Source organism: Sinohyriopsis cumingii, chromosome 2 (assembly GCF_028554795.1).
Source record: "Sinohyriopsis cumingii isolate HCF-2022 chromosome 2, ASM2855479v2, whole genome shotgun sequence".
In the NCBI taxonomy this organism is placed as follows: Eukaryota; Metazoa; Mollusca; class Bivalvia; order Unionida; family Unionidae; genus Sinohyriopsis; species Sinohyriopsis cumingii.
The window spans coordinates 94,410,615-94,427,682 of NC_142962.1; the positions used below are offsets into that span (position 1 = coordinate 94,410,615).

At 35.5% G+C, this 17,068-nt stretch overlaps 1 protein-coding gene across 2 annotated transcripts in view; it reads left to right on the forward strand.

Annotated features, from left to right (window-relative positions):
* LOC149805404 (MAPK/MAK/MRK overlapping kinase-like) overlaps window positions 1-17,068 on the forward strand; it is a 105,648-nt gene that overhangs the window by 15,193 nt on the left and 73,387 nt on the right. For both annotated transcript variants that reach the window (XM_089949959.1, XM_089949961.1), the window contains exon 3: window positions 15,134-15,223. In XM_089949959.1, coding sequence (XP_089806085.1) covers window positions 15,134-15,223 — 90 coding nt within the window. The remainder of the gene's footprint in view (window positions 1-15,133; window positions 15,224-17,068) is intronic.

Here is a 17,068-nt window from a genome sequence, read left to right on the forward strand (position 1 = left end):
GGTTTAATTAATGACTAAAGAGACAAAATTTTATAAAATACAAAATTTGTCATTTAATTAATGATTTATTAGTTCAAAAAGGAAAACAATTAAAAATACATGGGTGTTTACTTTAATAGATAATGAGTGAACACTAAAGTTAAAAGAGGACATGATCTGATTGTTGTTTCTATGGGGTTGAACACCATTTTGAAGCACAAGATAGGCTATACATGGCATCCAGTATAACTAATGGAGGAGGGGCCCCGAGTGGCCGAGTGGTCTAAAGCGCTGTCCGTTACGGATCACTGCCATCTCACCTCTGTCTGCGTGGGTTCGAGTCCAGGATTCGGCCAATGTGGGTATGTGAGAAAGCTTGCCAGTAGCTTCTCGTGGGTCGGTGGTTCTTCCCGGGGTTTTCCCGGGTTCTTCCTCCACCATTAATACTGGCTGCCATACATAGCCTATCATGTGCTGAAAAATGGCATTAGACCCAACAAAAACAACAACAACAACTAATGGAGGAAGAACCCAGGAACACTCTGGAAAGAAATACTGACGCATGGGAAGCTACTGGCAGGCTTTCTTACATACCCCCATTGATCGATCCCAAAACGCAAACCCATGCAGATCTGGAACAGAAAATTCCATGATGTGGGTCAATTCAGATTATCCAGATATTCAAAGATGTTAATGTTTTCATGAGTTACTTGAGCACATTAACTCATTAACCCCTGGAGGTTTTTGTTGTTTTCGCCTGAAATTTGAGCAGGAAACATATTTTGGGGCCTGTTTTTGAATACATCCTAATACATTGACTTCAACAGATTTTCCATTAGCCTAATGCCTAGTTGTGTTAGAAATATCATTTTCCATTGGTTATTTTGCTCGCACATGACCAGAAGGATTAAAGTTGGAGTTCTTTTTTTTTTTTGCTTAACAGACCCATCATTTTTGTATCGAGACCACTCTTTATTCCAAATGCCCACCTTATCCTACTTTTTGCAGAGGTTCACCTGTCTGTGTGCAGTTCAGACTGGTCTGCCTTAGATCTGAGGCCAAAAAGTCTAAAATCTGGACACAAAATCAGATTCTGACCACAGGTGAATTTTGGGTGAGAAAAAACTGCTCCAAAAATTTAAGTTTTTCCCTCTGTATTTTGTAGTGCAACTAAAACGTCCATATTATTTGGTATTATTGTAGAGCTACATCTGTCTACCTTTCTATAATACCACCCACTTTAGTGTATCATACATGACCTTGACACTACAGAGCTCGGCAGTAGGCTACCTCCTGCCACGTAAATGCAGCGCCATGGGTTAATGAGTTAAGTGTCACAAGAAAATATATTAGTCCTCAACAATGCAGACAACAAAGATAAGGTGGCAAAACTGTCAAAGTAAATAAGATTATCTCATTCATTTAGCATTATTAGTGCATTATATGCTACAATTTTCCTTTGCCCCTTACAATGTTTGTCTGTCATCCTGATTTAGAGAGTGCGGGACACATTGTCCCCTGCCATTGGGATATCATGTGCAATAGCGATTGGTGACTGGAGTGCTTGGGTCTTGCACAGCCAAGATAGGGCAACTGTACAGTAATTGGCAACTTCATTAGACCTTGTGTGGTCTGTAAAGAATTTAAATAGTTATTCTTTAGTTACAAATATGTATTCTTTAAAAGCGACAGACATCAATCCATTATTTTCCTTTTCAACTCCACTCTAGCAGATGTTAGCATACTTTAGCATACACCCTACCTAATGCATTTGTTTACACCCCCCAGCAAGACAGTTACATTTCTGAAAATGTAGTTTTTAGTATTTTATAATGACAGATTTTATCTTGTGTTTTTATGATCACATTATCCTTCTGTCCAAGTAAATTGTGTCCATACCTGGTTTATAAATTTAAAATGGTTTCCATTTGTGTGCATTGAAATACATATTTGTATGTTTTTTTTCTCCATACATGTATACATACTACTGTTCTTTTGTTTGGCTATTCATTTCATCAGTATGATTTTACATACCATAAACAGTTACACAGCCTCTCTGTGTGTTTGTGTTTAAATAAACAAGCAAACAAGGAAGGCTATGATACTACTATTCACACAGATAAATTCAAAACCTATCCAAATACAGTCAGTGATTAGGATAATCAAGTATTCATTTCAGTTCTAAAGGGGCCCACTTTCTGCATGAATTAGAGTCTCAACTCAACAAATGTGCGTATGTAAATGCCAGTTGCTTCCCATGGATTGATGGTTCTTCCTGGGTTCAACATCCATCAAAAATACCGGCAACCATATGCTGAAACATGGCATTAAATAGCACCAAACCAAACCAAATATTCATTAAACCTTGGAATGTGACACTGGTCCTCAGATTTTGATCTACCCCTATTAAGAGGTGATTTTTGATGCAATTGGTACATGGATTAATAGATGAAAAGATGATGAGGACATGCAGCTTGTAGATGCAGATTGTGGTTGCAAAATGCCGCTCATTTTTACCTATGTCTATTTTGCAGTTTGTATGCCTGTCGATATATATATATATATATATATATATATATATATATATATATAGAGAGAGAGAGAGAGAGAGAGAGAGAGAGAGAGAGAGAGAGAGAGAGAGAGTTCCAAATACATTTCATGGAATTTTCTGTAGTTATTTGGGACACTTGTTAGGTCACCTGGAAACAAAATTTTTAGAACTAAACCATTAAAACTAAGAACTGTACATGATTTTGAAGTATTGGGATAGGATCTTTAAAAAAAAAAAACCATGAAGTTACTTTGTCTTTTGCAGTCTTTACTATTTCTCTTTTCATGCAAGAACAAGTTACTAGTCAAGTTTATCTGTTGTTTGTCCAAGTTGCCACCCATTACATTGTACTATAACACCTTTTATTATAATGCACCTAGCTTTGGATAAAGATATACTTGCTTGTTTTGTTTACCAAGTCGCTGAGATATTTATCAGGCAAACATTTATTATCTCACTAAGAGGAATAAAAGAGAGGTTATTTAAGGACGTGAACTATTTAGGATCTTTATTATCTCCATAAATGGTTAAGTACTAAGAGGCTATAGCAAATTAAGTGAATCATGAAGTGGTCGTTTATGTTAAAGACGTTCATTTTTTTAGAGGACAATTGAATTTGTTGCTGTTATCTTTTCTTTATGAGTTTGTTCAATTATAGATTCTTAAACTTCTCAAATAAAAATGGTGTCAGATTTTGACGAATGTTAAATCTTTACTTTTCTGTTTACTCTAACAGTTATATAGCAGTCAGGACATAAGATTCCATCTGATTTTACCAAGTATCTATACATACTTGAGACTTTGAAATTTGACCCTGGTCCATTAATACAGTATCCGAGAGTCTTCTACTGTTTTCTCAGTATCTTAAAGTAAGGCAGGTGTCAAGTTTATTTGAGACCAAAAAAAGGTAAAACTTCTGTAAAGTTGAAGGCTAGGAGTTATAAGAAGTAGTTTATGTTGCTCAACCTGTTGTTGCCAAGGTCAGCAGTTTTTGCTGTAGTTGGTAAGAGTTAGATGATATTAGAATACTACATACAGTTGGTGTTTCCTAAAGGTCATTTTTTTATTATAGGTTTTATATACGTAGGAATTAATATATCAGAATACACTAGAACTAATGCCATACTTTGGGGGCCCTGAGTGGCCAAGTGGTCTAAAGCGCTCTCCATTATGGATCACTGCCATCTCACCTCTGTCTGCGCTGGTTTGAGTCTTGGATTCAGCCATTGTGGGTATGTGAGAAAGCTTGCCAGTAGCTTCTCGTGGGTCAGTGGTTCTTTCCTGGGTTTTCCTGGGTTCTTCCTCCACCATTAATACTGGCCGCCATGTACAGCCTATCGTGTGCTGAAAAATGGCGTTAAACCCAACAACAACAGCAACAAAAACAATGTCATACATTGTAGATTCCAAAGATATTGTTGTGGACATTTAAATTAGAGTTTTTCACCACAGATGATGAATCTTATTGTCCTAGAAAAAGGATCCTATCAAGTTAGATTGGAATCGATCAACATTCTTTTGATTCTTGAATTGAATAGGTATAACTATACCAGTTGGATTGACAAATGCATTATTGAATTAACCTGTCATGGTTTGATATGATGTATAAGGTAGAATCAAAGCAATCTGAATAGTTTCAAGTGTCCTAATTTAAAGGAGGGTCTGCAGATATTAATAAATAGATATAAGGCAACTTAGAGATTTGCTCCAATCGTGTGTACTGATGTAAGATCAATGATGTTTGAATGTGTAAATTGGTAATAGAGTCTTATTATGTAAGAGTATGAAGAAACATGTATAATGCACAATTTAGTATACAAAACATTTGATTTGATAAAATGTACACAAGTGTTACTGCAAGTCACATTCAATGTGGTAGAACTATTTACCATACTAATGTCACACAAGGTAAGGATTTATGAATATTTTTATAAAAAAAACAGGTATAACTTTTAATTGCTAGCTGATTTGTTTTTCTTCCCTTATGACAAAAAGTACAAAAATGTAAATAATTTTCTGTGTGATGAATAAAATCCACTTGAAAAATTAATAGTGTATCTAAAGTAAAATGAACATAACAAGCTTTAAGGCGTTGGTTTAATGAAATTTTCTGATCATAGTAACTCATACATGTACTTTTTTCGATAAAATTGTTAAATATACTTGGCCATGTAATAAATCTGAGGTAATTCACAAAAGTTGGGTGTATTTTTACCACATACACTTACCTGACCCCAACCCTGACAAACACAGTACATTGCAAAGTGCACTCTTGCAGGCAAGATAGACTTTACTGAAGGTTTGTTTTAAAGGCTGAACTTCAGAATTTTTCATTTTGTGATGTTAAAACTTGTAAGTGACTAGTTTATTTAATGAAGAAATAACATTACCTCAGTATATTTCTGACATATGTTTTTTCTTCACATAATTGGTTTTTGAAATTTTATGGACATTTTGTGAAAGCAGGACTCCATAAGGTTCAGATACTATGAATTGTGTACACTTGACCACTGCTGTGTTGAATGATGGTACTAGATATTAAACATGACTCTTAATGGTAATGCAAGTGCTTTCCAGTTTTAACAACAGAATGCTTGTTTGACATGCTTTAGGATACTAAGATGTGATAAATGCAGGCCTTTAAAATTCACGTTGTCAGTTGCCCAGGGCGAGTGAATCTTCGCATGAACAGGTAATAGACAAAATACCACAATGGAAATAACCTGTCAAAAAAGTTGAAATCTGAATTAATTTGTGTAACCTTGTAAGGTCATACAACACTCTTCAGTGTAAGGCTTCCCATTACAACAGAGATCTGCTTACAAGGTGGATATGGTAGCAAAAAATTATAATGTATTTGCTTCATTATATGGCAGTCTTGTTGTAAGGAGGATATATTTTTGGCTCCCATGGACAGCATTATAATGGGGGAATACTGTATTGGTGCCTGTGCAAGAAAAGTAAAAGTTTTAACAGGTAAGTACAAATTTGAAATTTATTTGCTGGTATGCAAATAACATTTTAAAAGAAATTTTAAAAGCTTTCTGGGAAATATAATTGGCTGTCTTTATTTTCAAATTACTGAAGATAAAACATGCTTTGTCCTTTCATTTCTTAGAATTAACCTGAGATCATACACATAATTGGCTAACTTTTAAAAAGATTTAATACAACAAACACAGATAAACCAGAACAATGCTTGCTAATCAGGTAGTACTTTTGTTTCTTTCTTGGGGCAGGGGGTAAAGCATATGTCAGTACTATTGCTTATTATAAGCCAACTACTGTGAACAAAAGAATCCTTCAAACACATTTATCAGATGAAAGTGTCATTGAAGGGCAGAGAGATGTTTTTAAGATAACATCTCTTAATTGTTTCTAGTTCTATCTTTCCTAATCCTATTCTCATCACAAAAATCCCATTTAGAAAAAGCAAATGCTTTTGTGTCTTGCCAGGTAATCTTAATTACACCTAACTGGTGTCCTTCTTTGGGGATAATTTGTAGTTATTACAAGTGGTATCTGGAGATTTATCTCATGTGATGAAGCATGCTATATAAAAAGTGTCATAAATTTGTTATTTTTGGAATGAGGTTTTATCATTGCAATCATTCAGTTATTTTTCTTGTGATAAAAAATATTGCTGTCATTATTAAGTCAAACATTTTCTTGAGTAGGGGCTTGATTTAGTACTGTATTTAGACACGTGAATGAAATCTGAAAAGTTATTAAAGTGTGAATTTAATATAGCATTTAATTAATTAACAGCAAAGTGACCCAGTTTGATGGCTTTGTAGCAATTTATCTAAATTTTGATCTCCAGGTGGTAATTAAATTTTTTTACACTTTTCTTGCCTTTGTTGGACAAAAATGATGTTGATCTTGGTTTTGTCACCATTCTTGTCAGGTGTTAATAGATTTTGTGCAAGCCAATAACTTTGAAAAAGAGGAAACACAGCATTCTTTGAATTGTATAACAAAATTCTAATACCTTATTTTATGATGTATATCACATATTCAGCTCTGAATACTGTAGACCTTGATCTGCCATTAAATTTTACATCTGCAGAACATGGGTCTACCCTTTTTGTTTAAAATTACAATCGTTTGAACAAACTACTGAGTGTGATATACCAGTGTATTATGTGGTAGCAGATCTGGGTCAGTGTTGTTTACTCTTTTGTTTTTATACATGGGTAAATATGGTAACTTGTATGTTCAGTGTTTTTGATGACCTCGGCGATTGCATGAGGCATCATTGAGATGGAACAAATCAGAGAACCTGGAAGCCTTCATGATAACTTAAAAAACCTTCCTAGAAAAATGTTAAAGCTAAACGTTAGAAAACATCTTTTCATGTGTGTGTGTATGTGTGTGTGTGTGTGTATGATTTGGATTTTTTTAAATGTAGCTTTAAAAAAATTTCAGACATATCGCTACGATGTCTGCAGTGTGACAGTTTATAGTGATGTCTAGCACTGGGGCATCATACCACAGACATGTAGCATGATGTCACACCCAGTCACATTATCCTGACACCAGGTCAACCTGTCCTAAAACTGACCTCATAATGCTGAGCACCAAGTGAGGCAGCTGTTAGTACCATTTTTATAAATCTTTGGTATGACTCGGCCAGGGTTCGAACCCATGACGTCCCGCATCCAAATGCTAGGTCAGTGGAGTGGTCTCATCTTTTCATGTAGTTTTTATTTTTTTCACCAGCTTTAGGATATGTAAGATATAGGTGCCATTCATTCCATTGTTGCTGGCATCATCATACACACTGATATTGGATAAGTACTGTATTTGATTTATGTTTTTCTGACATGCCTGTTATTTCCATATTCTGGGAAATAGAGTTTCTTGCTTGGAAGATAGAATCAGGAAACTATGCTGTTTCATAGCCATGCATCCCATCCATCCCACTTGGTGAAGTCAAAGTCATTTTAAAATCTTGGTATTAGATTTTGGTTTAAGTTTTGGGGTTTATTTTAGTCTTTGATCAAAAGTCCCAAGCTCTATAGGATTAGTTAATCATTTATGTCAAGAGCTTTGCTCTTTCATATCCATGCATCCATACCCTCCTGACCTTCAAGCAAAGGCAAGACCATTCTAAAGTGACAATAATATCTGTATCAGGTAGACAAGAAGGAGAGGAAAATGAAAACTTGGAATTTCTAACTTACTATATTTCTCACATGTACATGTATTGTACATACAAAATATGAGTACTGTAATATGCTGTTCTGGAACTCTTTATAGTATATGCAGACCTTATAACAGTGGTCATGAAGGTGAGATTTATAGTTGGTGAATTCTCTGTTGAATCCAAATTAGTGGGAAGCAAGACATACAATTTACTTTTATGGCAGTGGCATTATGTCAACGTTTTGTTATGGCTTGGTTTAAAGTTTTCATTTGTATATATTTCCTAAATCACTAACTGGATTCTGATCATACTTGGCTTGATGATTTTGAAGCTAAAAAAATATATTCTATGGCATGCTTACACATCCCTTTTACCTTGGAATCAAGGTCCCAGTCACAGAATACATCTCTCAAGGGTTTGGTTCAAGGTTTTTCATTTGTTTACAAAAAAAGTTTCAGTTATGCAAGGCCAACCTCGTAGTCTCTAAATGTTCTTAGCACAAACTTGAGTTCATTCTTCGAGTCCTAAAACTTTGACAATCTATAATTTAAATTAAGTTAGAATCATGGAACTTTCAGGACTTTGTTAACTTTAGTAACTGCCCTAGACTACTGAATTCCACAACCTTGATATATGCCAGGCAAGATATACAATTTTGGGGTTGTGAGCTTGAGCTTCAATAACAAAGTTAGAAAATATGGGGCCAGAGTTTACATTTTAAATATAGATACAAATATGGTGATGGAAATGCAAATTTGCAGCAGGTTATTAGCCTAGAATATACTGTCAGTTCAGATTAAATGTAATGTTGGTTTTTGCTTTAATGATGGGAAACATTTCCATCCTACACCACTCTGGTGGCCTAGTGGTTAGAGCATCCGCCCCGGATGCAGGAGGTTGTGGGTTCGAACCCTGGCCAAGTCTTACCAAAAACCTCTAAAAATGGTACTATCAGCTGCCTCGCAAGGAGCTCAGCATTAAGAGGTTAGTTTTAGGACTGGTTGGCCTGGTGTCAGGATAATGGGAGTGGGTGGGACATCATGCTACATGTCTGCAGCATGATTCCCCAGTGCTAGACATCACTTTAAACTGTCACACTGCAGACATTGTAGAGATATGACTGAAAAATTGTTAAAGCTATGTTAAAAATCTAAATCACACAAATCACACACATCCCTCCTACACAAATGGCATTTCTCATATAGGTTTTATTCTGTTTTTGAAACTTCAGGTAACAGCAATTAATGAACTGGATTGAAAATCACTGCCTGCAGCAGGAATTACCAGGTTTTGTTCCACATTTATGCACAGGCACTTGATTTCGGGGTAAACTAATCATGTGTACACTCACCAATTGAGTGTTAATTGTTGAGTGTACACATGATTAGTTTACCCCAAAATCAAGTGCCTGTGCATTTAAGTCAGAATAATCACACTTTAAACTGATACTTTATTCCCATGTAGGTAACTTTGTAGTTAGGTTGGTAGGTATGTCTCTTTCATTAGTATGTACTTGGCATTAAAATTCAAGGTTTTTTTTCAACTGGGTCAGGTAGGTGCGACTTCCTGTTTTTTTTGTGAAGAAAAAAGTATTTTACTGAATTCAGTTTGATCTTTGCTAATCTTGGCATACAATGGGTCCAATTAATTTGTGCAAGTAAATGCATTTTAATTTCAGTTAGAAGTAGAATTATACCCCCTGTAGACAAAGCTGGGGAGTGGTATGCACACACTGGAGTCAACTTGTCTGTCTGTTGATCCATCCATCCATCATGCTTTGTTTACTTAATATCTCCTGAACCCTTTAAGATACCTTCATGAAACTTGAAATGCTTTTGCAACATGACTGACATTATGTTCTGTTTTAATGGAGTCTGTCTGATCAGTTTAAGTTATTTCAAATTTTATTACAAATTTTGGCTGTCCATCCATCACGCTCTTGTTAATATCTCCACAACTGTGGTGAGGTATTTTCATGAAACTTGCTATACATTTGTATTATGACAAGAGTTTTTTGTTCCATATAAAATGTATCTTTGTTAGATATGTACTTTAAGAGTTAACACCATTTAAAAACAAAAAAAACTCTTTGCTTTTCTTATTTTGCTGAGAGGTGTTCTGTAGTCACTTGCCTACTGACAGAGCTTCGTTGTAGCAGTCCCCTGAGCAAACACAATGGAAATTTGTATATGAATCAGAACTAGACAAATATTCTCCTTATTCTGAGAAAATTGCTGAAAATTTGAAGTGGCCAAGAGACTACTGGACTCTATTATAGCAATGTGTACTCACTAGTAAAGCTCATGATATTTACATTTCACTGTCACTAGATCAGAGAGTGACTGTGATGTAGTTAAGGTCTATATCTTAAAGGGTTATGAGTTAGTCCCTGAGGCTTACTGGCAAAAATTCAGAAACTAGAAAAAGGAAGCTGGACAAACTCATGTTGAATTCACAAGAGAAAAAGAGCAGTTATTTGATAGATGGTGCTTAGCCAAGAAAGTTGATCAAGATTATGAAAGTCTCAGACAACATGCATTAGTTGAAGAGTTTAAGAACTGTGTCCATACTGATATTAAAACTTATCTTGATGAGCACAAGTTCGAAACTTTGGAAAATGCTGCTCATGCTGCTGATGAGTATTCCTTAGCTCATTAAGTTTCTCTTGTAAATAAGACTTCCACTCAGCATTCTTCTGGCAGAAAAGTATTTCAGCCTAATGCAAGTCCTTCTAAATCTAAATCTGGCACAACTTTTAAAATCAAACTTTTGATAAGCTTGATCAAAAATCCTTGTGTCTTCTTATGTGTACTTATTGCAAGAAGAAAGGACACGTTATTTCTGATTGCTACAAATTGAAAAATAAGCATCAGAATCACGACAGACCTATTGCAGATGTTTTTATTTATAAGAGGTAAAGGTCATGGTCATGTATTGAAGGCAATATATTTGTTGGGTCTAAGAAACCCCAGTCTGATTTTATTATGGAGAATTATGAATCATTCATATCAAAGGGTTCTATATCACTCCTGGGTGATTCAGCCAATCCCATCCCTATTAAAATTTTAAGGGACACAGGAATTTTTCAGAGTGTTTTATTATCAGGTACTTTGCCATTTTCTGAGAACTCTTCTTCTAATGAGAGTGTTCTTATTCAGGGAGTAGAGTGTGACTTTGTTGATGTTCCTTTCCATTGTGTAAATTTGTCATCCGACTAAGTTTTAGGACCCATGACAGTCGTAACAGCCTCTGTTTTACCAGTTGAGGGCATTCATTCATTACTAGGCAGTGACCTAGCTGGAGATAAGGTTGTGGTTAATCCACTTGTAACTGACAAGCCTTGCTTGGATCAGAAAGTTGATCCTGTTGAAAAAGAATTCCCTGATTTATACCCAGATTGTGCAGTTACTAGAGCTGTGGCAAAGAAAACTCTTATGAATGATGTTGATCAGGAAAGTATTCCTTTAGCTGACACATGTATTGATCAGGCTTTTGATGAGGTCACTTTCACACCTTGTTTGGATCAATCAAAAGGTATTGATCACAGTGATCCTCTTTTAATTACTCATTCTCTTTATTCTAATCATGGTGACAGAGAACAATCACTTGTCATCGCACAGGAGAAAGATCATGAGATCTCCTGTTTGTTTCAAAGGGCCATTAGTAAAACTGAAGCTGCTGAAGTACCTGTTTGTTATTTCATTAAAAATGGAATTCTTATGAGAAAATGGAGACCTTCTGAGGTACCTGCTGGTGATGAGTGGTCAGTGAATTATCAAATTGTAGTTCCAAAATCTTACAGACATGAAATACCTAGTCTGGCCCATGAAACTCCTTTGGCTGGTCATTTAGGGATTAATAAGACTTATCACAAGATCTTGACTCACTTTTATTGGCCAAAAATCAAAAGTGATGTTTGTAAATACTGCAGATCTTGTCAAACTTGTCAAATGGTAGGAAAACCCAATCAGAAGATACCTAACACTCATCTGCAACCTATTCCTGCATTTGACAAACCATTTAGCAGAAATATGGTAGATTGTGTTGGTCCCTTACCTAAGACCAAGTCAGGTAACCAATGCTTATTGTCCATAAAGGTTCCCAGTGGCAGTTCCTTTGAGGAATATTAAATCTAAAACAATAGTAAAAAGATTAGGTATTATGACCCTTACAAAGAAGAAAATTAGTTCAATTAAAATGATAATACTCCTGGGATCTAAATAAATTAAAGTAGTACCAGTATGTTGAGAGACAGCCAGGTTATTGTTATTGTTGTTGTTGTTGTGGGGTTTAATGTCGTTTTTCAGCACACGATAGGCTATATATGGCGGCCAGTATTAATGGTGGAGGAAGAACCCGGGAAAAACCCCGGAAAGAACCACCGACCCACGAGAAGCTACTGGCATGCTTTCTCACATACCTACATTGGCTGAATCTGAGACTCGAACTGGCGCAGACAGAGGTGAGATGGCAGTGATCTGTAACAGAGAACGCTTTAGACCACTCGGCCACTTGGGAACCCCCGACAGCCAGGTTAAACATGCAATTAATTCAATTGTACCTGCCCGACTCAGTAAGATTTAAGTGAAGGAATACCATTGGACTATACTGATTTTGGAGCAACAAATCTTCAGAATTCAGAAAATATGAAAGATCTGGACCAGAAACTTTCACATTTGCAACAACAAGAAAGGAATGAACTTAAACAGTTATTATTTGCATATGAGCACTTATTTCCAGATGTTCCTACAAGAACAAAGAAAGTTTTCCATGATGTTGAAATTGTAAATTTCGAACCTGTGAAACAACACCCGTACAGGATGAACCCTCTCAAACTGAAATACTTGAAAAAAGAAATTCAGTATTAATGCTGGAGAATGATTTCATTGAGCCCAGTAAAAGTGACTGGAGTTCACCGCATATACTTGTTCTGAAACCAGATAAAACTTTCCAAATGTGCACTGATTATAGGAAGGTGAATAGTGTGACAAAAACAGATTCATTCCCATTACCAAGAATTAACGACTTTATTGATAAGATCGGGAATGCCAAGTATGTCACCAAATTTGACCTTCTGAAGGGATTTTGGCAGATTCCACTAACAGAAAGAGAAAAGGGAATTTTGGCATTCGTGACTCCAGATGGACTTTATCAATATAAAATGATGCTGTTTGGGCTGAAGGGTTTGCCAAGTACTTTTAAACATTTAATGAATATGATCACCTCTGGTCCAGACAATTGTGATGCTTACATTGATGATGTCATCATGTACAGTGACACCTGGAAGGAACATTTAGCAACAATTTGGAAATTCTTTAACAGACTCACAGATGCAAGTTTGACAATTAATTTATCCAAAAGTGAGTTCTGCCATGCTAGAGTAACATTTCTATGACATATTGTGGGACATGGACAAGTTAAACCTATAGATGCTAAGATCAGGGCTATCTCTGAATTCCCTGTGCCTTTTATTATAAAACAACTGATGTGATTTTTTTGGTATGGCTGAATACTATCAGAAATTTTGTTCCAATTTTTCCATAACTGCTGAACCCCTGACAAATTAATTGAGCAAGAAAAACAAGTTTTTTGGACTGAAAAGTGTCGGGAGACTTTTGATGAGTTAAAAGTCATACTTAAAAGTGCACCAGTTCTAACAGCTCCAAATTTCAGCCAATCATTTAAACTCTCTGTTGATGCAAGTGATGTTTTGGTTGGGGCAGTATTGATTCAAGAAAACGAAAATAGTGTTGATCATCCAGTGTGCTGTTTTTCTAAGAAATTAAATAAACACCAAAGAAATTACTCAGCAATCGAGAAGGAATGTTTGGCTTTGATATTGGCATTACAACATTTTGAAGTTTACATTAGTTCAACTCCTTCTTCGATTATTGTGTTTAGTGATCACAACCCCCTTATTTTCATCTGCAAGATGAAAAATAAAAATGAAAGACTACTAAGGTGGGGTTGTTAAAAGGAATATAATATTGGCATCAGGTACATTAAGTGAAAAGATAATTTAATAGCAGATGCATTTTCTCATGTATATAAATGTATTATTGCATGTACACTTTGTATAATTCATAGGAGTTCTTATGTTATTTTTTTTATTTTTAAAAACTCATTTATAATTAATCTATGATAAAAAGAAAACTTTATTATATAAATCTTTTTCTTTATGGGGAAAGTGTTATGTATATTTGATTTCATTTATATTTGATTTCATTTAATTGTTTGTTTGTTAGTTTGATTTGTTTATACCATTACATGTTATTGTAATGTAACTTTATTTACTGGATTTGACATTTTCCAGAAATTTGTTTGATCTGACTGTTATTTTTGTAAACACTAATAATAGAAACTTTGTATCTAATGCTGACCTAATTCCTGACCTTGATTCAGAATCAGTAAGAGATGAAGTAAACAACTTTTTAATTTATTTTAATGTTATTCTTTCTTAGTAAAATCATTAATTTTAGTCAAGGCCATATGTGATGTTAGGCCTGTAAAAAGCTTCTATCTTGTTCTAGAAACATGATCATGTGACCCTCATACTGGAATCTGTTTGCATCTTAAATTAGTGTATAACTCTTCTCTTTAGAGAATTTAGTCAGTTGGGCTATAAACCATTGACACTTAAAGGTGTTTTTTGTGACCAGTTTGAGTTGAAATTCCATTTTATGGAATTATTAATTCTTTTCCCTGGAAATATTTAAGTGCTTATACAGAATTCTTGGACAAAGACATTTATTGAAATTTTATTTGGAATTCAAAACTGGATTATTTTTTGTGGTTCAACAAGGAACTGTTGACACATCAGGACAACACTGACCATTGCATATGTCATAGTCTTCCATCTTGGATTTTTTTATCAGGACTCTAACTCAGTTTCATTGGGACATTTTATTACTAGGACTTCTATTTTTCAATTCTTGGGATTATTCCTGGATTATTTTTGCATTTGATTCATAGAACAGTAAGTTCTTTTTCTCATTTTTACATTGTTTTCTAGGGAAATAAATTATTTGTAAAATTTTACAAAGCTTGTCATCTTCAAACTTTCTTGTTACTGTTTAAAAGAGACCGCTCCGGTGGCCTAGTGGTTAGAGCGTCCACCTTGGATGCGGTAGGTCATGGGTTCAATCCCCGGTCGAGATATTCCAAAGACTTACAAAAATGGTACTAACAGCTCCCTTGGCACTCAGCATTAAGAGGTTAGATTTAGGACTGGTTGGCCTGGTGTCAGGATGTGACTGGGTGGGACATCATGCTACATGTCTGTGGCATGATTCCCAGTGCTAGACATCACTGTAAAGTGCCACATTGCAGACATCATAGCGATATGACTGAAAAATTGTTAAAGCTACATTAAAAATCCAAATCAAACACACACATGCTGTTTAAAAGAGCCTAAACATAACAGGTTATACTGCACTTTTTTATACATCTTTCAGCTTGGAGCAGGTGAACAATTTGAGGGAAATCCAAGCCATGAGGAGACTTAGCCCACATGCCAATGTAATTGATCTACAGGAGATCATCTTGTGAGTAATGTTCTCATGGTATTTTTATCAGTTTCTGTCTGTTTCTTTGCTTTCCTGTCTGTATTTTGGTCTCTTCGTATGTATGTAGGTAACTATGTAGGTGGGTATTTACATCTGTTTCATTTACTAAGTTACATGAGTTGTATTTGCAATTAGACCAATTTTGTATGATTTCATACTTGATATTATTTCAGACTTTTGTAAGAATTTAAGTGTAAAATTATACCCACTTAAGAAAATTACAAAAATGGGTGATAATATGGTACAAACCCGTATCAGATGACATCATATGACTGACATATTTTGTTATGGATTATAAAGGAATATGACAGTTTAAGAAACATTTTTAATCTTATGAAAATATCAGAACTGAGGCATCAGTGGAGAGATTAGAAAATGTGCTTTATGAACTTTGTTAGTAATTTGTTTGCTAGTTTTGCTTTGGTGTGCCTGTTTGAAAATGACAAATTTTGCTTTGCTTCTTTAGGAGTAGTTGGCAGATTGTTCACCGTTGATTTTAATTCATACTAAAAGCACCTGGCATTAACCATACAGGGAATAGTCTGATCACTTTGTTGGTCTCTCAGATCTCCAATTTCCTAATTTAGGCTGTAGCTTGAATTTCAGTGCGCATATAGATCCTTGTTAGAACTTACTCAATTATACATATGCTCCCAGGGCATTCAATTGAAAACAAGGCTAAGCAAAGTACTTGCAGTAGTAATTACATCATCAATGGCTATCACTGCACACATCAGTAAGTTGTTGTTGTTGTTGTTGTTCTAGGGTTTAACGCCATTTTTCAGCACAAGATAGGCTATACATGGCGGCCAGTATAACTGGTGGAAGAAGGACCCTGAAAAACCCAGGGAAGAACCACCGACCCACGAGAAGCTACTGGCAGGCTTTCCCACGTATCCTCGCTAGCCGAGCCTTGGACTCACATCAGTAAGAAAACTGTGATGAGTATTGTTGTGTCCATTGTGTAATGGAAAGGCATTATGACTTCAGCTTCCAACACATCAAGAAGGAGCAGCAATGGAGTAAATGTGTTGCTGTGTCATGATGAGGGACCACAGGAATTTTTGTTGTTTGATCAAGCAGCCACCGTTTCCTTGAAAAATGTCAACATCAAACAATATTTGTGATATTTTTCATGTAACAGCAAAAATCAGTTCAAGAGCAGTCAGTCTGGTTTCCTAATAACTCGTATCTTGCTTCTATACTCATAGTGGTAAATTTAATAACTGGTATAGCAGTGTTAGGGACCAGCTTCACACTGCTAAAAGAGACCACAGGAAAGCTGAGAGGCTTTGGCTTTCCACCAGACTCACTATTCATAAGCAAATCTATGAAGCCGATAAGAAGAATGTCACAAATATAGTCCATGCAGCGAAATCAGCCCACTACACTACTAAGATCATGGAAAGTTCCAGCTGCAAAGAGCTCTTCGAGATTATTAACAAGCTAATGTCAAGGAACCTGTCTCTATGGATTTCGTACATACAATCCTGATGAAGAGTGCACCAAAGGCATGTGAACTTGATCCAATTCCAACATCACTGCTGCTTGAGTGCTTAGATCCAGTATTGCCTTCATTAACTGATGTTATTAATACCTCTCTCTCTCATCCGGGGAATTCCCATCATTTTTCAAAACTGCCATTGTAAAGCCTCTGCTGAAGAAACCAACACTAGACCATAACGATTTAAAGAACTACCACCCAGTTTCTAATCTCCCATTCATATCAAAAATCTTAGAAAAGGTTGTCTATCCCAGCTTGTATCTCATCTAAATTCAAACAGTCTTTTTAGCAATGTACAATCTGCATATCGCCCTTGCCAC